This window comes from Lutzomyia longipalpis, chromosome 2 (assembly GCF_024334085.1).
Source record: "Lutzomyia longipalpis isolate SR_M1_2022 chromosome 2, ASM2433408v1".
Taxonomy (NCBI): Eukaryota; Metazoa; Arthropoda; class Insecta; order Diptera; family Psychodidae; genus Lutzomyia; species Lutzomyia longipalpis.
Window position 1 is genome coordinate 39,357,057 of NC_074708.1, and position 22,794 is coordinate 39,379,850.

General features: G+C 36.4%; 3 protein-coding genes across 4 annotated transcripts; 2 read left to right on the forward strand and 1 right to left on the reverse strand.

The window, feature by feature from the left end:
- The first annotated feature begins 1,673 nt into the window (after nt 1-1,673).
- On the forward strand, nt 1,674-5,303 carry LOC129791344 (uncharacterized). The gene is made up of 3 exons (XM_055829476.1): nt 1,674-2,040; nt 2,422-3,653; nt 4,363-5,303. Exons 2-3 carry the CDS (start codon nt 2,445-2,447, stop codon nt 4,468-4,470), a joined length of 1,317 nt encoding a protein of 438 aa, XP_055685451.1. The 5' UTR covers nt 1,674-2,040; nt 2,422-2,444; the 3' UTR covers nt 4,471-5,303.
- A 12,920-nt stretch (nt 5,304-18,223) lies between these two features.
- On the forward strand, nt 18,224-20,418 carry LOC129791325 (large subunit GTPase 1 homolog). The gene is made up of 3 exons (XM_055829442.1): nt 18,224-18,372; nt 18,467-19,754; nt 19,925-20,418. Exons 1-3 carry the CDS (start codon nt 18,268-18,270, stop codon nt 20,356-20,358), a joined length of 1,827 nt encoding a protein of 608 aa, XP_055685417.1. The 5' UTR covers nt 18,224-18,267; the 3' UTR covers nt 20,359-20,418.
- A 973-nt stretch (nt 20,419-21,391) lies between these two features.
- On the reverse strand, nt 21,392-22,527 carry LOC129791374 (TBP-related factor). 2 transcript variants are annotated; one of them, XM_055829529.1, is made up of 4 exons: nt 22,438-22,527; nt 22,253-22,358; nt 22,036-22,121; nt 21,392-21,971 (listed from the first exon to the last, which is right to left on the reverse strand). In XM_055829529.1, exons 2-4 carry the CDS (start codon nt 22,334-22,336, stop codon nt 21,452-21,454), a joined length of 690 nt encoding a protein of 229 aa, XP_055685504.1. In that variant the 5' UTR covers nt 22,337-22,358; nt 22,438-22,527; the 3' UTR covers nt 21,392-21,451. The 2 variants fall into 2 exon arrangements, with proteins under 2 accessions (XP_055685504.1, XP_055685503.1); XM_055829528.1 differs by having other exon boundaries at nt 22,433-22,525.
- Between the last annotated feature and the right edge of the window lie 267 nt (nt 22,528-22,794).

The following is a 22,794-nucleotide window of genomic DNA, read 5'->3' on the forward strand; positions in this document are numbered from 1 at the left end:
CAAAAAAAAGCCCCGAAGACATGCGGAAGAATATTTAAAAGAAGAAATCACAAAAAGGGTTAATATTTAAAAGCTCTAGCTAAGAAAATACTTGGAAATTCTGAAAAAGAAAATTGAGAACCGTAAAAAAAAAGAACTTTTTAAAGGTTAAAATCCTTAATATATCCTACGCAGTAATTATTAATGACTGGGCGTGTATTTCATTAAAGGGATGAAGGGGTAGTTTTTTTATCAATTTTTCTTTTCACCTAACTTCTTGCTTAATGAAGTTCTCTTGGCATTGCTGAAGAAATGGGAATATTTTAAAATGCTTTCAATTTTCTTAAGGATTTTTTGTCAAAACTTCTTTTACCGCCATTTTGTGACTTTCCGGAAGGATATTCTCAGAATCTACTAGATGGATTTTGATTGGATAAAAAGCAATTGAAAGAGGAAGTATTATTGAAGATTGTACCAGAATAGATTTTTGAATCCTAATACTGAAGCTGAGAAAAGTAAAAAAATGTCAAAAAAGTCAAAATTTTAAGACTTCTTCATTTTTCTTAGCTCCATAAATGAAATTCAAAAATCAGTTTCGGTACAATAATTCCGAATAAAAATTGAGTCCAAAATGAATACCTTCCTTATTTTTAAGGAACTTTATAAAGTTAAAAAAAAAACATTTAAGAAAAAATCTATCGGTTATGCATGCTGTTTCTTTTTAATTTTGAGCTTTCTAAAGCTCCCTAAAAAAATATGGATGATATTACTGAGGAATATGTTTCAATTTTCATTTGGAATTTTGACGATGTTCTAACTTATCTGACGTCCAAATGAAAATTTCTAGAACCTATTTTTTTTCATTTTCTTAAAATTTTTATTGATAATTTTACATAGGAAGATCCATAATATATAAGACTTCAAAGAAAAAAGATCCTTCTTATCCAGATTTTCGAACAATATTGTTCCTTAATTAGAATCTTTACAATTTATGTTGCAATTGAACCCCTCCCCCAAATTTATCTCATATTACATTGTATTTTTTGTAAGTTGTATGTTTACCCAAAAGTAATGGACCATTCAACCCGTTGTTTACGGAAAATCCACCTTTAGTGAGAAAATAGATATTTTTGCGAAAATATTGTGATTTCGCACCCCCAACCCCGCTCTCGATGACTCAATGTCCGGTACTATCCGGTCCATTTGTGTGAATATATATGAGCTATGTATGTATGTTTATGTGGCGAATTTCACTTCATATCTCCGTACTGTGTGATACCCAACTGTGAGCAACACAATTTCCTAATCATATTTTTTATTTTGTCGACGTCATCCACTAACTATTGATCGGTGTTTGTATGCTCGTCAACCAATCGTGATTCTCAAAATTTTGCACTGACACACACACATATATAGTTGTGTGGAGGAGCTTTCCCCGCCACGTACTGTTGAGCTTTTTTGACGCACTCACAGGCAGCATTTTCCACCCCTGCCCGGTGGTAGTGGGTCTTCCTTCATACTATCTCCCCCATGTAGCATCCCCTAGCGTCTCCCCAATGCGGGGTAGCTATCCCCACCATGCGGCACATGGGCATAGAGGGGGAATTTCATTGAGAACGTGTGGGCGATAGATGAGGGGCGTAGGGATGCGGTGCGCGGGAAAATCTATAAAAGCACGTTCCACGCACAGCCAAGAGACACTCCGTGAGATTTTTGCCGTGAACATACTCCTAGTGCAGTCCCGTTGTCAACCTTTTTGTTCAAATTGAATTTTATGTGAGGAGGAAAAAAAAGAAAACCAACCCCCATCCCTTTCATTGAGTGCAAAAGTCATCACTCCTGTAGAAGGAAAGTGATACAAGAGAGAGAGACTGTGTGCTGTGAGATTTGATTCTTTTTTTAAAAGTAGTTTTGAGTTCTTTTTTTGGGGGTGGAAAGAAGTGCGAATGGGACATTTTGTTCTAAGAGGAGATAGAGAGGAAAAGTGAAGGCCTTCATCTGAGTGATTTGAGCTTTTTGGATTATCAAGGAGGTGTTGTCCCCTTCTGGAGAATTTGAGAGGTAAGAGCTACACAATGCCCTACATTTACTATGTACAGAGCTTTTATGCTTTAGATAAGGCTTAGTGGTCGATAAGTTATTTGTAGTTGGGTATGTTTTCGTGTGCAGTCGATGTTACGCAAGAAAACCTGTTGAAAATAGGTCATATTGGATTTTATGACCTAAATTCCATTTATAGATTCCCACTGTAGGCTCACTTGGTCACATTTCCCACCTTGTGCAATCCTAAATTGTTTTCTGAGCAGGGAATTTGCAGAGTTTTCTTGTGTTGCAAATTGTATATAATTAGAGAGGCTATAGATACCTATATAGGTAGCTTGAGAACATCAATGAGCTAATTGTGAAAATTTCCCCTTTCTCTCTCTCTTTGAAATTTGGCAGTCAATCGATTCAGAGCAGCCACAATGAATCGGATTACTTTGGGATTTGGAGCTTTCGTAGCGATGCTCCTCCTCACAGAGGCATACCCAATTTTCGGTACAAAGCGCTACCATCGTGCGAGTAGCATCCCATTGCAACTGAATCCAATTCCCATTTACACAGCTGTACCCCAGTACTATGACTACAGCCCCTATGAGGCACAATACCAAGCCTATGGACTCCCCATTTACCATGGTGAGTACAAGCCAACACAGTACTACTACGCCCAAGGCCCAAGCTACAGCTACTACGACGATCGTGGGGAAGATGCACCAAATCCAATGGATCACCTTCATGAGGAGATGCTGCAGGAAGATGAGCGTGAGCGCTTCCATGAGAATAGTCTACCAATTGGGCAGGAGACGTGGTATGCGGAGCCAGCAGCACGTCAGCCAGATTCCCTGGCAAATGCCAATGCTGCCTTCCTCAGGAATCTCATTGCCTACAATAGTCAAATGAATGCTGCTGCTGCTGCTCCGGAGCAGAATGACGATGGGGAATTCGAGGAGTACAGTGACTTTAGCGATGGCGGTGGGTACTTTGACTCCCCCCAGGTAGACACATACAGTGGCAATTTCAACCCCTACGAAGCATCGCAGCGACTCAATGGGAATTTGCATGAAGATGAGGATGATGATGTGCAAGAACTCAAGCATTTAGCATACGAGAAGGAACACCAAAATCCCCATGCAACAATTCACAAATCCCTCCCGACAAAACACCAGCCAGCTCCTGTCCAAGATTCCTGGCGTCATGGTAATGAAGCTGCATTCCATCAGTACGACTCAGACCCAGAGTACGAAGATGAGTGGATTAATTGGGATAGTAAGAGGAGTGTTTTGCCCATAAAGCAGAAAGATGTGGGCTCGATTCTTGCGTTCAGTGACCGGAAACCATCGAATTTGGTGGCAAAGCACAAGGAGGGTTCCACTGTGGCACCCCCTGTGGTCACACCCAATGCGAAGGAAGGTAAAAGTGGACAGAAGGAGGTTGTACTCCCACGACCAGCTACACCCGTTAATCAACCCTTCACAGCGAGTGCCATGAAGTACCTCAAGCAGCAGGCAGATGTTGCATCATCCCCCAAAGAGGAGAATTCAAAGGACACCACAAAGAGGTCACCGGGCAAAGGGAAGCAGTCTGTGTACGATACCATAAAGCATCTAATAGCCATGGAGCATAGTCTAGAGGAGGTAAGGAATATTTGTGCTAATCAATTGAGCTTAAATAACCCCAAATCCCCACATGCATATAGCATACATAGATAGCAAACTATATATAGAGCAATTGTATGATGAAAATGCGGGGGAGGATGACTTTTCTTACCCTACGGGTTTGCTTGGCGCGTGGATGCTGGGGTTCAATTGGGGCTCAAGAGCAGTACAATGCGGTGATCCCTATAGCCATCCCACTTGTGTTTCCATTCACAAAATTCCGAGAGCAAAACGCCACCACCCCTCACATAGGAGAGCCCATTATTTTAGGCCCAAAGGAGGCGCCGCTATGTTGGTTCAATTTGACTTGTGGTGGCGTCATTGGATTTATTTTTGCCACCACCCACCGCCCCGAGTACCCCATTCACAGCACAATTTGCTGGTGGATGAGGTTCTATTTTTAGAAGTATATCTGTGTGAATGGAAGCAGACCTCTTATAATTTCTCGCCACTCTTTCGCACCATCTCTCTCTTCATATATAGCTAACTATATGCATATAGGTGGGGGAGTATAGCTGGGGTAGCCCAATACGCGCCCTTTTGCATGCCAACCGCGCTTTACCAACACCCACACCACCCACCCTCCTTAACTCACCCCTTAATCGCAGGTATGGTGCCGAAAATTGAATTTCTTTTCCTCTTTCTTTTTTTCCTCCTCTGCAAATGCCCACCCTTTCGTGCCACACAGAGTGCCCAGAAGGAGCAGCAACAGCTGAATCGGCTGAAAAAGCGATTTGTCACAAATGAGGAGAGCCTTGTGCAACAGTTGGATGGCCTAAAGAGAATGGCAGCGTAAAGGAAATCCACCAAAAAAAACCCTCCTATGTTGAGTTCCCATATTCATCAAGCATCCCCCAAATAAAAGGTAAAACCTCTATTTAAATTTTCATCAAAAGAAAAATCTTAGCCAGTTACCAAGTAGCTGGAAAATCCCACTGCAGAGGAATACATATTAACAACCAACAAAGAAAAAACTCCTACTATCCTCCACAAAGAACCTCTCGACCATCTACAACTTTGTTCAACATAGAGAAGATCTTTTGACTTAAGACTGATTATTTTTAAAAAGAAAAACTGATGATAAAATCGATGAAAAAAAAAACACTATAAAAAGAATTTTGTGGATATAGCCAAATTTTTTAAGTCTTGTGCGAAACACTGAGAAAGTCTCTTTCAATAATACACAGCAGTTATTGTATTTCTGTTATATTACCTCTATCGCACGATGGAGCTATCTTTTTCTACGTAAACACTTTAAAATATGAGCTTTAATGATAATAATGGGAGATTAATAAAAAATAAATAAATATTAGGGAGCTTTTCAGTTTGTTTCTTTTATTTCCAAAAATAAAATGGTTTTCCCAACACGGGAGCCAAGAAAAAAGAATATTTGACTTAATAAAAATGCTCTCAAATCCCTTTTAAGGACACTTAAACTTTTGGGGAAGAAAGCATTTTATTTCTTATTACACGTATATTTTCTTAGGGTGGAAATAAAAGAGAATTTAGTAGATGAATATATATAAAATTAAATGTATATTCTCCTGACAGAGACACGGTTACATGAGATGAGGTTATCTAACTCTTAAACTTATATTTAGAAATTAAAATAAAATAATAACAAAAAAATAAGGAAAATTTATGAAAGAAGACCCTTCCAAAGGCAGCTAGAGTTTCCTTAAAATATAAAAATAAAAACTTATGAAGGACTATTGATATAATGATAAATAAAAAACATTTGTAAATAAACTGAAAAAGATGTGCATTGATAAACTATAAATAAACTTGCTTTAATCATAATTAAATGAAAATACCAACATTAATGGCATTTAAACACATAGGTCCCATATAGAAGGTCATTAAACATATAGCTAAAGAAAATATGCATTTTCGTCTAAATTTAATCGAAAGTTTTCCTTTCGAATTTGTATTTCAAAAAAAATAGTTGCAGCAATTGCAAGAAAAAATGTGTTTAAAAAAAATGCTATGAGTTTGACATTTTTGACATTTAAGTTGGGATTTTCATTGGAGATCACAAATTTTAACAGCATTATCCCTATTGAATAAAAAACAATGAGATAAAGCATCAACTAAAAGAGAAAAAAGGACTGTGTACATTGATAATATAGTCTCTTGTAAAATAATCTCTCATCAAACACACAGCACTGTATCCTGGGGAGCTTGAATTTCTCTTTATCCTTATTTTTTTTCTGTTTATACCTAACGTCTTCATCTGCGCTATGCTTTTGCTACTAAATACAATAGCTCCATAATCCTGTTGATGTTGTTTTTTTTTCTATCAATTTTCTCTTCTCTGATTGATGGAAGAATTAAGAATAAAACAACATTAAGGATGTTTTGACTTAATACTTCTATAAATCATTAAAAACGTTGAACCAAAACATTTTATTTCTTCTGAATTAAATAATTATTTTATCTATTTACAAAACTCTCAAAAGTTTGCGCCTAAAAACATAAAATCCTTGACAAATCTTGCATTTTAGTTTCATCAAGGAAAATATTTAAATATTTTGACAATTGCAAATGTCAAAATTTTGACAGATACTACACTAATGACAGTTAAATCTGTTAAAGATTTAATAGCTGAATCAGGCCAACTAAGATATTTTTAAGATATAAAATGTTTAGGTATGACTTTTCTTTCGAAAAAATTGAGAAATTTTTTTTTACAAATATCTTACCAAATAAAGTTCTTCACTTTTAGATTCATTGACATGTTTAAGTGTCAAAATTTTGACAGATAATAGTCCAATGACAGCTATTATGCCTGCCAAAGGCTGGTTTAAATAATTTTAAAATTTTCTTTCTGTTCATCAACAGGAATAAACAAAAAAAGAAAAGAAAAAGTCATTTCTGCTTATACTTAAACCCTTAATTTTTGACCCTTAATTCAACAATTTTCTCTCTTTCAATTTTTAAAAATCTTACTTTAAAAATTCACCTCAAACCCCCATTATCGTGCTGTTTGTTTGAAGAAATGTGAAAATATTCTCCGTTGTGACACTTATATAATTTTGGCTTAACATAAATAAAAAAGAATATGTGCTTAGTACCAAGTTGAAAAAATAAATAAAACCATGTTCAGTCGCAAAGGACAAAACAATATTAATGCAAAAACAAAAATAATATGTGTTGTAACAATGCCTGGGCTTAATTTTATAGAGCTAAATGAAAATGAAAGAGTTTTAAGAGCTATAAAATGCATACAATAAATACAAAAGTACACATTTTTTGACTAAATATTATTAAACAAATAACAACAAAAAACTCACTAAATGGGAAAATATTGCGAAATAGTGAATTGTTATAAATAGCTATGTGATTTGTGATGTAGTAGATGCATACTGGCAAAAATCTTAATTTTCTTCGCGTACAATTGCTCAAATGCCCTCCACCCCCTGCTAAGGGTGAAACCCTTGCGGTGGGTTGGGACAGACGTCAGCATTCGTGCCCTCGAGAAAATTGTTTGTTGACGCATAAATCAACTATATATAAACTTATACATAACACCGCATATATAGTGTGTGGAAAAATTTCTGCAGTGAAAGTACAGAGAACTTTTTCATCCCTTTTGGGGCTGACGGAGGGAGCTCTACCCTCCAAAAGCTCGCAACAAGTGAATATTGAGAGAAGGGAAAATTTTCTGCAGCACCCTGTATCTTGTCTTTTGAGGTGAGACTGACAAGAAAATTGGCTTAAAATTTTCCTTGAAGGTGAAATACAAAAAAAATAGCGAAGAAATTCTGCAGAGAATTCCCAGAAAAAATACATGCAGAGTTATGAAGTATAAGAAGAAAAAAAAGTATGCAATGGTGGCCTAAATGATTGCGGGGTGAACTGGAAAATTCCAAAGAGAGGTGATTGAATTTTCCTTCAGTGCACGCGCATTAAGTGTAATGTATGAGGTGAAGAGGCGTTCAAGCAATGTCCCCATACAAGTCAATAAAAATCATACACATCAGTGCGGGATGTTTATAACCAGACAGTTCACCTCCCGCGATCCCCTTTGATGCGCCCACGCGTGCCTGAGGAAATGCCGACAGTCTCTCTCTTTGGTTTCTGTGGCATCTGAGAAGGTAAACTATATACATACATATAAGTATATATACAATGTATGTGAGAATTTAGGGAACAAAGGGCATCAATACTGCTTAACAAGTTGATTCCCATTCAAGCCCGCAACTTTGGTGGAGAGCAATTATTTTTAATTAAACCGCCCACACGGCAAGAATAAATTCCTTTCTCGAAATACAACACCCCCTCAACTTATGCGCAGTAGGGGAGGAGGGTGGGAGGTAATATTAAATATTTAGGCTGTCTGTGATTCCACCAAAAAGCACCCTCAACAAGGACCAAGGTATCACCTTAATATGCTCCTTATGAGGTTTTGTTGGATTTGTGTTTCTTTCTTCTTTTTTTTTACCAAGAGGCAACACCTTCTCCTAAAAATAAATCATCGTCAGCAGTATTGAATGTCTCCTTTGTGTCTAATCTAATATGAGGATATTTTCGAGTATACCACACGTACTTTGAGTACCTCCAATAATAAAAGAAAGACAACTAAATAGAAACGAATCTATACAAGAAAAATATATAATGATTTTATAGATGTTATCTAATACTTTCATTTCTTCCAGCATAGTGATAGATTTTAGGGATATTTTTTGTATAAGAGAAAAATAAATAGATGTATTTATAGATATTTGATACTAAAACAATGATTTTTCCCTTCTATTTGAGCTTTTCTTTCTCTATAATATAATGCTCTCTCTTCTCCATATAATATACCATACATATAATGGCCTCAATTAGAAAATAAATGAATTTTCCCACAAAGAAATCAAGATGGTGCACTGAATGAAAAAAAAAATAGATTTTTCCAGAAAATATTTAATTTTATTATTTGGAATATTTTCTTTTTATTTTGTGGACAAGGAAATTAATATAAAATTAAAATTGGCTGGATAACTAAGCTTTTTCTAGGTATAGTAGAAATTCTATTTAAAAAAATAAAAACCTTCCAAAATTATTTGAGGAAAATCATTTTTATCTCTTTTACATTTTCCTCCCTTTCTATTTTAATGATAAATTATTCCTAAAATTTCTATCAAGCTTTTCAAAAAGTAATCAGAAGCTTTAAGGAAAAATCTTGAATTTTCATTAAGTGCACCCCATGCTAAAAATTGACTAATTGGCTTACATTTGAGGAATTCACTTAGGAACCAGTATTCCTCAATTGTGCTAATTTTTCAATTAAAAAAAATCGGTCTTAAATTCCATTGCCGTAAGGTAAAAAAAAACACGTGTGAATCTAATTTTCACTAATTTGATTTATAAGAAAAAAAAATTGAAAATCGATTGGAAAGCTGTTTTTTGCACAAACTAATTGTTCAAGAAGTTAAGGACGTATAGAAAGAACAAAACAAAAAAATTTAGGGCTTGGTAAAATGGAAGAAAACCATGGAAATTGAAGTCAATAAAATTAAATAATGAAAAAATAAAAGATTTTCTTCTCTACGGTTGATCTTTTAAGTATAAATTTGAGGCTTCTGTACATATCCTTTTATATGCTTATGGTTATATGTGTAAGTCAGTAAATTATATTAAAAACAACAACAAATATAAAAATAAATGATCGTTGAGACAACAAAATGAGAGCAATTAGTGAAGTGAGAGAGAAAATAAAAAAAAATGATGGAAAACTTAAAAATTTACCACAGAAAAATTATATCAAAATTATGTACATAAATATCAAAATATATTTTGATATAAATTATGATGAACGACATTTTAGACGTGTGAGGTTGGGAGACTTGAAAGAGGAGATTTAAAAACAAAAAGTAAACATAATATTTTATCGACATAATTTAAAAATCAACCTTACAGGATTTTCTTTTCTTCTCCTTTAGACTTTTCTAACTTTCTCAGAATTTTTTTCTTCTCGAATTTTCTTCACATTTTAATCATGAAAGAGAAATTTCTTTTTTCCCCCAAAACAAAAAATTAATAAAGATAAATTTATGTTTGTTAGTGAGACGAAAGGTAACACAAAAAATAAAAATATTATATACTGAGGACAATGACTGATGTATAAAACATATATATTGTATGAAATATTATACATAGATAATATATACATATATGAAAATGAATCAATAAAATATATATGTTGAAAATAAGATTATCTCTCTCTCTCTTACTTTTTCCTCCTATACAAATTTTGGCACTGATTTTCGTCTATTTTCCATGTTGGAAATTTAATTTTCATGAAAGCATACTAAAAACGCCATCCCCGCACCAAACAAGATGTTCCAGATGCGCAATTTGTGTTTACAGAAGAAAATTCTCTACATATCTGCGAGAAAAGAAAATACTTCGCGTGAAAACTATAAAAGGTTAAGTATAAAAATTATCCTTGACAGGAAATAATTCAGAATAATTTTAGTTATTATCTTTATAGAGTTCCTGGTGAAAGGAGCTAAATAAGCTTAATAATTTTCCTGGAAATTTCTGTGAAAATTATCAATTTCCCAGGTCAAATGATCGTAAAATAGGGAAATTCAATGAAGATTCTATTTTGGGATTGGAAAATCATAGTTTCGCTCGCATTTCCTGGAAAAATCAGGGAGCTTTTCATGAGTTTCTGGTAAGTTTCTGATCTGTTCAATATGTAATTTAATATTCAAACTTTTAAAAACTAGGGGATACTTTCTCCTTCCCACGTCTTTTATCTAAAGTTTTATACAAAAGGTTGCAGCAGAACTTTTATTTAAAAGCTTCAGGCTGGATAATTACAAAGGAGAAGCTTTGTTAAAGATATTAAAAAATTATTAAATTATTATGTATCAGCTGATTGATTAGCAGTATTCATTTAAAAGCCTTAAAGCTGTAGAAAATATATTTGAAAAAAAAGCTCAATAAAAGCTTTTTTTTACTATGAGAATTATGTTACAGAGAATTATGTATTGTTGATGAAGTATCTTGGTTAAAGTTATGAAAAGCAGTTTCTATTGAAATTTCCTTCAACCACCCACTCGTTAGAGGAGCATTTTCATTCAAAACAGCCCATTCATTAGGATAAAACAAATATGTTTTAATATTATAGAATTAAAACCATTGAATAGTAATTTTAAAAGCTCCATCAATTCCAGAATTTTAGGAGAGGACACCTAAAGCCAAATTTTTGCTTTCTTTATAAAACAAATCAACCAGCCCCCTTGTGTAAGTTTTGTGTGGTAAAGAAAATGAATTTCCAACCATTTTCATCACATTTCTATATCGCATTTCACTTGTGCGGCGTCCTTCAATGGCACTTTACGTAACTGCAAGAGGCCTCAATACATAGTTTGAAGCACTCTCGTGGAACCCCCCGTGTGGCGGAAAAAAAATTTGGGTCGAAGCTCAAATGAGGCCATCACCCGGCGGAACTCGAGACAAATGCGCTACTTTCCCTCTGACCTGGAAGGATGGTTATGTAATGCGCTCTTCTACAAAAGATAAAATGGGAAAAAGGTGATCGCCGCCACCCTCCGGGGGTATTATGGCAATTAATTGGAAGAGAAGGGCAATCACAGGAGAAGCCACAGCGGCACGAGTCCTATGGGGAGAAAATTGAGTTAGGATGAACGCTATGATTGCACGCGGCGAATGACCTTTTACCATCCTAATTCGCCTTTGTCCTACACAACATAATTGCGCCTTCCGAGAAAGAAGTTCGAGAATGAGATTTCCCGGAGATAATTGCGAACCTTTTGTTGGGAAAAACTTAGATTTTTTTTTTTGCTTTATTCTCCTCTGCAAAGGTTGTTTTTCTTATAAGAACAGATGTATACATATTTTGCTAAAAGGTTATCTGGATAAATTGAAATTCTTTGCTTAAAAAAAATTCAAAGAAAATTCGTTGATTCATTTCTTGAGCTTTTTCTTTTAATTTTAGAACGTCCACAGAATAACTTCTTAGAAAAGAGAATATTGATAAAAGAATAATTAAAGTTAAAAGTTTATTCTGATATGGTTGCCAAATTATTATTCCTAAAGAGATAGAATTAATTAATTTCCAGGAAAAAAATGATATTTTTAGCGACATTTCCATTTGAATTAACTCCCTTTTTTTGCACCCTCTCAAATTTCTCAATTTTCTGAGATTTCTAATTTTATTTTTTCCAGCAAATAAAAAAAAGTTGCACAGAACAAGACAAATATAAATTAGTTTATTCCAAATATTTGCAATCTTTCTCCAAAGCCAAAGCGTACAACCCCCCTGGAGGCGAAGATTTATGCAAATATGCATTGAGAAAAAAAATGAAAAGAATTGAAAAATCTCCCTTGTGGAATACTTCCAATTAATTTCCCCGCAATTGCCATATTTTTCATGGTTTACCCGCAATGTTTAATTTACAATTTTTATGGGTAAAAAAAAAGCACACACACATGCCGAGACTGAAAGAAACCCGCCCATCAGTCGTTGCCAAAATATCATTTGGACTCATGAATGAACTTGACTTTTTTTTCCGCAACACTGTGTGCGAATTTTTATGAAAATCTAAAGGTCAAATGTCGCAAATTTCTTGCAAATAAATGGGATTTTGTGAATAGAGCCGGAAAGCATGCTCTCTCGTCTCCGCGCGCCGTGGTAGTCATTCAGCAGTCTGAGAGGCGGGGAACCCTTTTTGCATAAATATATTTGTAATTTTATTCAATGACTACGTTTTCTGGGGGACATGGTTGGGAAAATTCTTGTGAATAATCACATAAAATAGAGAAGAAAGATGTTTTATTTGGTTACAAAACATTATTCAACTGAATGTGTGTACCATCCCCCTTTCATGTGAGATGTTTGTCTTCCGATTGATTTGCCGATGCGATGAAGAAGTAAATATTTTCTTCTCCCTCCACATATGTATACGGGTGGGAAAAGCAATGGCAAATGGTGGTTCATTAACCTAATATAATTATGTTATCTATATAAAAATAAAATGAGAATGACCTTTTGCAGATGTTCTTTTCCTTAATTTCTATTTATTAGTTACATTGTCATTAAGAAGACGTAAAGTCAAGTTCCCTCCTTGATGTGAGAGGAAAAGTCACAACGATAAATGCCATTTCCATCTGTGCCTATCGTGGAAGGAAATTAAGCAATACACGCCTCAGCAGCACAAGTGGTGTGTCAACAAAATGCTTATATAGGAAAAGAGACTCCTTGTAATTGGAAATTCCAGAAGATTATTGATTTTGTTGCTCATTTTTCCCACACACACACAATTTCACCTGAATAAACGCGAGCTTTTATGAGAATCATTGTATGTTGTCCACCCTTTGTATTCCCGTGAAAATGGTCATTGTATTTTCCTAGTAATTTCCAGCTAGCATTTTAATGCCATGTGATAAATAGCGGCACATAATTGTCTGATGTGTTTAGCATGTTTCACACATTCAGGGAATTACCTTCATTTTAGCACAGTTTCCTTTTCGTGGAATTTTCATAAACCCCCGTAACGTACAAGGTTTTCAAACTAAAAGGGTTGGTGTACGTTAACAGAGAGGATATATTGCGGAATTCTCCATTAACGATTGGAAGACAAAATTGGGTACTTACTGCCAATTTGACCTTATTAAACCGCCATATCCAACTTATCTTGATAAGAAAAACGTTTTCTTTATAATAGAAAATAAAGCTCAATGTTTGAGGTTAGAAATTCATGTCCTCGAAGTGTTAAACGGGGAATTTTCAGGGATCAAAAATCAATAATTAAAGGACACTAAAAACTCCACAAAAAATGAAAAAAAAGAATGATTTAAGAAACGAGGTTCATAAAAATTGAGAAAACTGAATCATATTAAAAGTTTTTGCATTTAAATTAGCAGCTTTTAACAATTTATTTGTGCAATTCTAACGTTTGACGGTCTTTCAAATGTTTGACGAAACAGATTGTGGAATAAAAGCTTGTTAATTTTTTTTTTATTTTTTACCATTCTTTGGTAATATTTGAAAATTTTATTTTGTAATTTTACATTTCTTTTTAAACGTCTGAGATTTCTTCTGTGTTCTTTGACGTTTTTAAATTGAGACTTTTATTGAAACTTTGACGCAAGCAAATTAATTTTCAACACTTTTTAGTCTAGAAATTTATTCTTTAATTCCTTAAGTATAGAGATTACACCCAAAAACTTCTAAAAAAAATTTTAAAACTCCGAGCCTGAATCATTTTTGAGAATTTGGCCTTAAAAGCTCTTTGGTTATCCCCAGTAATCCAGCAATAATTTTTGTATTTTTAAAAATATTCTTTAGGCAGAAAAAAGAAAATTTCCAAAAGAAAAATATCTGTTAAAACCTCTTTGTAAGGACCAGAAAATCCAATATATTTTTTTAGTTAAATTGTAGGTATTAAATAAAAGGAGTTTTTAAATGTAAATGAGACTATTTTCCTTGGAAAAGTCTACAAAGAAAGTTTTGAAATGTACACCACAAGTATAAAATCTCTCCCCCTTGTTTGACATTCAGTGGAAAATTCTGGGAATTTCCCACTATGAAAATGGGAAAAGGGATAAAATATATCGCGCGTAGGGGGCCCTATCTCTTGTCTACGATTGGATAAAATGCAATAACCTCTTGATCATCGTCCTTACACTATGATAACTTGTTGTTAAGGATATTATCACACGTTGAAATTTTCCTTGTCCATTAGAAAAAAAAATTAAGAAAAAATAGAGAAAAGATCTTGAAGATAAATTTCCCACGAAGTGAAGGAAAAGTCAAATCAATCAATTATGTTTCGAGGAAACAAGCAAGAAAAAAAAGGGTATAGAATTCGAGAAATTGAGCTTTTGGGAAAGTTCGCTCCCATTCAGTGCGCATGGGAGCCGTAAGAAAAGGGAATTTTGTTAATTTTCCTTATATCTTCCACGCGGGCGTGCTATTGTGGCGTGCGAAAATGTCAAAGGTCGTTACCGTTGTTACCACATCCACAAATACTGACACGAGGGAACTTTTTTTTAAATTTTCTCTCCGCACAGCATCCTTCCTCTGTGGGAAATTCGCAAAATTGCACCAATTATGCGTGGGAGCTTTTCACATTTTCAAAGTATAAAAATCCACGATTTTACCCCAAATGGATCCTCCCTCAATGTGAAGAAAAATGTTCCACCATGATTAATAATTCAAAAAATAATGGCAAATAGACTCATTATCCATTTACTTTTCCAATTCCCTTTGACCCAGGAGAAAACCCCGAAAAAAAGCTCTTTGCCGGGTGCATGAACTTTGCACATGAGATTAAAAAAAAAACAAGCTTTTAGTGCACTTTACATGCCAATTTAATAATTTATTCTTGCTCCAAAAACTTTGCAAAAATATTGCAAAGTTTTACGAATAAATGTTCTTGGAAAAAAATAAGATGTGGTGGTGGAAATCCCGGGGAATTTTCACTTGAAAATATTGCTGCTTATCCTAAAAATAAACCAGCTTTATGTAATGGAAATTTTCAAATGTATTTCTCTCTTTTTTTTCTTTTCAATACTTCTGGTAAAGTTCAAAGTTCAAATTTATAAATCCTTCTTCTAAAATAAATTGATTTAAATCCATTATGTGGATAACGCTTTATTTGAAAAATTTATGAAAGAAAACTAATGCCACTTGAGCTTTTAATCAAGAATTAAACATTATAGGTATATAGATCATTTTTTAGAGCATTGGGATTTCCCCTTTATTTTTTTTTGTCTTTCATCTCTTAAGATCATTTTGGGGTCTTTTAATTTAAACTTAAATGAATAAAGAATAATCAAGGGATATTTATTCAACAATATTCAGATTATTCGCCGAAGAAATCAAAATTTTATGTAAATCACCTCTTAGTTTTTATATCTAAAATTTTTCAGCTTGAGGAGCAAAAGCTTAAAAAGTATTAAATTCAACCCTTTAAATACTAAATTCAAATCTGAAGAGTATAATTTATTTAAGCCAAAAAAAGTTATTGTCAATTATCCAATTGAGGAGAAAAAAGTTTTTAAAATGTTTTTAAATTCAAGACTAAGCTAGTAGTAAATTCATCTAAAAAAAGGAACTACATCTTACGGTTTTTCTTCGTTTCTTTTCAATGACTGAAATCTGAATAATTTTATCTGACTAAAAAAAAATTGGATTTATATTCTGAAATATTCGGATGATTCATGAAATAAATCAAAATTTTCGATAGATAGGCACCCCTAGAGAATAATTAAAAAATTAGTAAAAGCTCAATAAAATCTCCAGAGAGGTCCTTAATGTACCTGCATAAAGTTAAAGGCAAAACCTTCAATAGTTTCGTTTAAGTTTAAGATGTTTAAATCAATTCCCTTTTTGAGTTCAATAAATTTTATAAGGTCGTCCTACCTACCTACCTACCTACCTACCTACAATCCTTTAGCCACACTTTGGAATGTAATTGGAAAATTTCCGTTTCTTGTTAAGGGAAAAAGGAGCGAAAAGGGTTCAAAGGGGCTCATATCTTGGCATATTTTCCAATCGCCTGATGGCAATGCAAGACGCCCCAAAGGAGAATGTGGCATACAGAAAAGGGGTTTACATAGTTGATGAGGGACATTACCTACAACACCTTGGGGATGATTAAAACACCCAAACTCCGGGGATTTGGTTTCGATTTTGGGTGAGTCCGGGACGAGCGGAACTCTTGCAGACTTGGTGGCACCGCGACGTGCTCCTTCCGCCCTCCCTCGCATTTTGCACCCTCATTTGGCACGGGATCCGTCCCCCCAGCCCGCGGAAGCTCTCCTGGCGGCAACTTGCGCGACTGTGTCGCCACGGCGGTTCCCCCGCACCCGAAGCCACCACGTGTTTGTGCGACTGGGACGCCCCGAAAGAGTCAAAGTTTCCCCCACAGAGTTCGCTGAACTTCCGCGTGATTTGATGCGACTGCCTGGACGCCGCCACTAAGCTCCGATTTCTCTCCCCCAAATCCACCCCAAAAACTGGGTCAGGCCCCCTCCCCCTTCCCCCATTCCACCCCCCCCCCCCCAATGAAGCGCAATATTTAGTTGCAAAAGAGAAAATGATTCGACCATTAGATGGAAAATTACATTGCTAAAAAAGAAACCCCCGAATGGATCAGAAGAAGAAATTGCGGAAAATATTTTCATTTGAGAAAGTTTCAGAACTAACTAAACTTTTCGGATATTACGTTTGAGCAGAGATAAGCTGGAGATGCTGCTGCGGAAGACTGTATGATAGTCAATATTCTTGAATGAAATGCAAGCAATGAAAGATTTTTATTAGTTGTTAAAGAAACATCAATTTCTTAATTTTATATATTTTTTTGTGATTTCCTTTCATTCTATAGATTTTCTTTTATTTAAATTGCAAAATTCAACCCTAATAGTAAAATGAAATAAATTTAGTTAAGTTACGCCCTAATTCTTTTGCGTAAAGATTGTTAAAATTATTTTTTTTAAGTAAAATTTGATTTGTTTTACCTCATTTTCTAGAATTTATTTTATCTAATAAGCAAAAATTCAAAGAAGTCTGAAAATATTCGAATTAAAAAAGCGTCGTGGCTTCAGTAGTCTTAATAGTTTTATAAATCGAGTGATAGATTCAGATAAAAATCTTTTCTTATAATTCTTCAGTTACAAGATTTTTGTTATTCTGGGAAAAATCCTTTAAGATTTTGACACTTTATTTCATTCCTTAATCGTGTTTTTGAAAGATTTTCCAGGGCTAATAAAATTTTGTTTTTCTTTTATAATTAGAACAGAAGAGAACAATTTTGAAAAAAAAACATCAAGTAACAAAATCTTACAATTGTTAGAAAAGAAAAGAAGATTTTTATCAATGAAGATGTTTTTTTTATCGTTGATTTTCCTCATTTATATGGGTTGTCAATGTAAAATTACTTACTTGGATTGAAGATTTAAGACTCCTCAGCAATTCTTAGTCACGCACTTCTTAAAACTGAAGGAGAAACAACTAAAAATCATCAAGAAAATTCTCAAAAACTTTTGGATAAAAAAATCTAATTTTCTTAACGGAAAAACTTTCAAATGCTTCGCGCAAAAGCAGCAAAGCAAGAAAGCATGCAGCATAACTTGAACTTTAACGGACTTTTATTTTATTTTTCCAAAACAATGTGATTTTCCTAATTTTTTCGCCAATTTTTGATCGTAAAACACATTTTTGGAGTTCCTGAAGAACTTCCGGATGCTTCGGAGCCCCCGGGAAGTCTTTTTGTGCAGAAATTGGGGCCCGCGGAAATTTTGACGGTTGGGGATTTTACACGACTCTGTTTTCCCGGAAATGGATTTTCGCGGACTTTTCAAACCAATGATGCCAATCGACGCGGCGTCGCTTTCTGATTGCAAAAAACTTACTTCCGCACAGAAAATTCGCCGGAAAACGCGAGAAAATTGCGAAAAACTAAAAGTGTGAGCGAGACGGATATTGGTGAAATGCTTCGGTCTCATTTTCCCCTCAATCAACAGTGCCAAAAAAATACCAGTGGTTACTTTCGGAACAAATAAACGTCAAAATATTGTTTTGTTCGGATTCCTAACCTCAAATATTTTTCGTCAACACGTGAAGAAAATGCCCAATGTGAAGTCAAAATCGGATAAATCCCTCGGAAAAGCCCTCATAAATGATAGATTAAAGAAGCGTGGAAAGCGGAGGACAGTCGATAATGGATCTATGGTGAGAAATTGTTCATTTTCCTCAATTTTCTTTGGGAATTTCCCTTTGAAACTTCTTCATTGGAAACTTCTTGAACTTCTTGATATTTTTCCAGCTTCATACGACGGAAATGAAGGATGGCTTCGACTGGGGTCGATTGAATTTGCAATCAGTGACGGAGGAGTCCTCCTTTCAGGACTTCCTGAGAACAGCTGAACTTGCTGGGAAGGAATTCCAAGCGGAAAAGCTCAATGTTACCTTTGTGACGGCAAATGCAAACTTTGGGGTACTCAGTGAGGCAGAACGGGCAGAAGCGCAGCAGAAGCATCAGGACAAGCAGGATTTGCTGAAGATTCCCAGAAGGCCCAAATGGACGCGTGAGACAACGGCGGAGGAGCTGCAAATGCTGGAGAATGAGAGTTTCCTCAATTGGAGACGTTCGCTGGCGCTGCTGCAGGAGGAAGGAGGTTTGCAGATGACGCCGTATGAGAAGAATTTGGATTTCTGGCGTCAACTGTGGCGCGTGATTGAGCGAAGTGATGTCGTTGTGCAAATTGTCGATGCGAGGAATCCTCTGTTGTTCCGGAATGAAGATCTGGAGAAGTACGTGAAGGAGGTGGGAGAGGAGAAGGATAACATGATCCTGATCAATAAATCGGATTTCCTGACGGAGAATCAACGCAAAATCTGGGCAGATTTCTTCGATAAGCAGCAGAGTCGTGTTGTCTTCTTCTCAGCTCTACAGGCGAGTGAGCAAAGCCAGAAACTCGAAGATGTCCGGGAAGAGGGTGAGAAGGATGAGGAAGATGCTGCAAGAAGCCCAGCAAAGGAACTTTTGGAGAAGATTGACAGAGTTGAGGAGAAAATGAGCAAATTGGAGAAGGATTTGGGGCAATTGATGAGGCAGCAGGATGACGATGGATGGGAGAAGAATAGTCCGGAAATTCTGTCTCCGGAAGAACTAATTCACCTCTTCCAGGGAATCCACAAGAATGCGAAGAAGGTAACAGAGGGCATCACAACAATTGGCCTCGTTGGGTACCCAAATGTGGGCAAGAGCAGCACAATCAATTCCCTCCTGACGGAGAAGAAAGTCTCCGTTTCAGCCACTCCCGGAAAGACAAAACACTTCCAGACAATTTATCTGCAGAACGATCTCCTCCTGTGCGATTGTCCGGGTCTGGTGATGCCGAGCTTTGTGCTGACAAAGGCTGAAATGATCCTCAATGGAATCCTCCCGATTGATCAGATGCGAGATCACGTCTCGCCAATCAATCAGCTCTGTCGCTACATCCCACGGCATGTTCTCGAGGATAAATACGGGATAATGATTCCCAAACCCACAGGAATGGATGATCCCAACAGACCTCCGCATTCTGAGGAATTCCTCCTGGCCTATGGATGTAAGGAATGACCCTAAAATCCCTCAAACTTCCCGCTTATTAACCCCTTTCATTCGTTTGTCAAATATTTATCCGGAATTCTAACCTAACATTTTTTTACCATTACATTCAATGGGGATGAATGAGAGAGAAAATCAAAATTGTACTGAATTTATGTGAATATCTTTCAGACAATCGTGGCTTCATGACAGCCAATGGGCAGCCAGATCAAGCCAAAGGAGCTCGCTACATTCTCAAGGATTTCGTCAATGGGAAGCTCCTGTACGCCTACGCTCCTCCAGGGTATGTCCAGGAGGAATTTCACACCTTCCCGGAGAGACAGCGCGCCGTGAGGACGTACATTCCGCCCCAGGAGCAACGGGCCACGCGTCTTCCCGGATCAGCAATGACAGAGGAGGAATTCGATGCAATCTACTTCAGCAACAGTTCCGCCGATGCCCACGCAAAGGGACGCCGGAATCTCCCGCATGTGCGTCCCGTCAGCGCCTCCAGCTCCACGCAGAGTCTCAACAGTGTCCACATTGCGGGGAAATCGTGGAAGGGTGGCAAGAAGGAGAAGAAGGTGAAGCTGAGGAAGCAATTTGTGCATCTGGATCAACACTAAGTGATCCACAAGATGACTTCCACTGTGAATGCTGTAAAAATAAATTTTATTTGGAATTTCCTTCATTGCCTTTCATTTCGTTGATTTCTTCTGGATTTTAGTGGGTTTAAGAGTTTTGGCTGATTAGAGGTTTGATGTGCTTCCCGAAAAGTGCTATAAGTGGCTGGAAATTGTTTAGTCATCTTGCCCATTGCACCAGAATGTTTCTAAAGGATCTTAGGAACATCCTTTTCAACACTCGGCTGATCCTTGATTTCATTTAGAGGTCAAAATCTGTCCATTTAACAAGTCTTATTTGCAATTGCATGAAGTATTTTTATAAACTTAAATTTTGACCCCAAAGATGGCATCAATGATCAGCCGGGTGTTGAAATGGAAGCTCCTAAGATCCCTTCGAAGCTTCCTGATGCAATGGGCAGTCATACTGCACAACTTTCAGGCACTTATGGGACTTTCCGGGAACACGTCAAACCGTTCCCGGAAGAAAAGCTGACAAACTTCAATTTGCTCTTGAAGGTTTAGCCATAAAATTGAATATTATTTGCAGATCTTTTAGCAACTTGAAGTTTGTTAACTTTTCTTCCCGGAACGGTTTGATGTGTTCCCGGAAAGGGCCATAAGTGCTTGGAAGTTGTGCAGGAAGACTGCCCATTGCATCAAGAAGCTTCTAAAGGATCTAAGGAATCTTCTTTTTAACACCCGGCTGCTTCTTGATGGCATCTTTGAGTCAAAATCTGTCTTCCTTTGCAATTGCTTGAAGCATTTTTATAGACTCAGATTTTGACCCCTAAATGGAATCAAGAATCCGCCGGGTGTTGAAAAAAAGATTCCTAAGATCCCTTAGAAACTTCCTGATGCAATGGGCAGTCATCCTGCACAACTTCCAGGCACTTATGGGACTTTCCGGGAACACATTAAACAGTTCCGGGAAGAAAAAATTTTTTTTCTTCAAGAAAATTCCTTTAAAGAATCCCTCACAAAACCCTTAGAAAGGACTAAAAATTAAACCTCTTTAAAAAAAAACTCAAAGAAATATTTTTAAATGTGTTTTAATCACAGTCTTTTGGGTAAAAAAAAAATAGAAAACAAAGAATTAAATCTTCCGGAAACTCTGTAGGATGGGATAGATATTTTCCAAGCTCTCTGCAATTTCCTGCCGCGACTTGGCCCCCGTGAAGACAATCTTCCCATTGACGAAGATTAAGAGCACCACGCGCGGCTTCACCATCCTGTAGACGAGTCCCGGAAAGAGTTCAGGTTCGTACGAACTAAACTGCCCGTGCATCTGATTGAGATTCTCCAGACGAATGGGGAAGCGAAGGTCCACCGTTGCGACGAGATTTTGCAACTTAAAGTCCCGGAATTGCACGGGAAAGCCCAACTTTTGGATAATCCGGGCAAATTTTCGTGTTCCCAGGTGCGAGGCAGACTCTGTGCGTGCCCCCGTGCAAACCATCTTCCCGGAACGAAAAATGAGAGCTGTACACCGAGGTTCCCGGATGCGCATGACAATTCCGTGGAATCTCGAGGGGTTGTACTCGGAATTCCGCGTCCGGGAGTTGATTTTCTGCAAATCCAGCATACAGTTGAGGTTCACGGTTGACACGCAGTTTCTACAAAAAGACGGAGAGGATGAAATTGAGCTGAAATGCCACAAAAACTGGTGAGGAAACTTACTGAATTTTTATAGAATTGATGGCTTCCTGTGGTCCAGATGGGATTGGCGTCTGCGGCACCATGCTAAGCTGTGGTGGCATGCTTGTCTGTGAAGAAGAACACCCAATAGATGATTTATCAAGCTTTCCCAGAGAGAAATTCCAGCATTTCCCGGAAGATCTTTCATGAATTTTCTTGCAAAAATCGCCCACCGCGGAAGAATTCAATTTTCCCTCACCTGTGGCCTAGAAACGGGTCGTGAAGCAATTGGAGCAGCTAGGAGAGCTTTCAAGGGGGATTCTGGAGCTGGTGGACGTTCCATTGTTATCGTATTTCGCGGAAAACTATTGAAAAAACACGGACAGATTTGCAAAAAAATTCCTCAAAACACCACAAACACAGATGAGTGAAACATAACCTCACAGTTTGTTTACAAACTTTCATTGGAATTTTCTTCTCGAGTTTTCCTCAATTTCCTACAGTTTTCTGAATCAATTCTTAAGCTCAAAGGATAAAAAGAGTTCCCCCAAGTCTTTTTCTTAAAGTTTTATGAAAATTCATTGTGTAATTCTTCTGTAAAACTTCTTCAAATTGAAACTCTAAAAAAAGTGAGGTTAGATTTGATTTTCTTCCCATTGAATTCATTATCTTCCCAGAAATTCACAAATTATTCTCTCTGCTCGTCTTTCACTTGAATTCCATTGCAGACAGCACAGCCTGAAGTTGATTTAGTTTCCAGAAACACGTTCCCGGCCTTGAAAACTCCACACCCAAATTTCC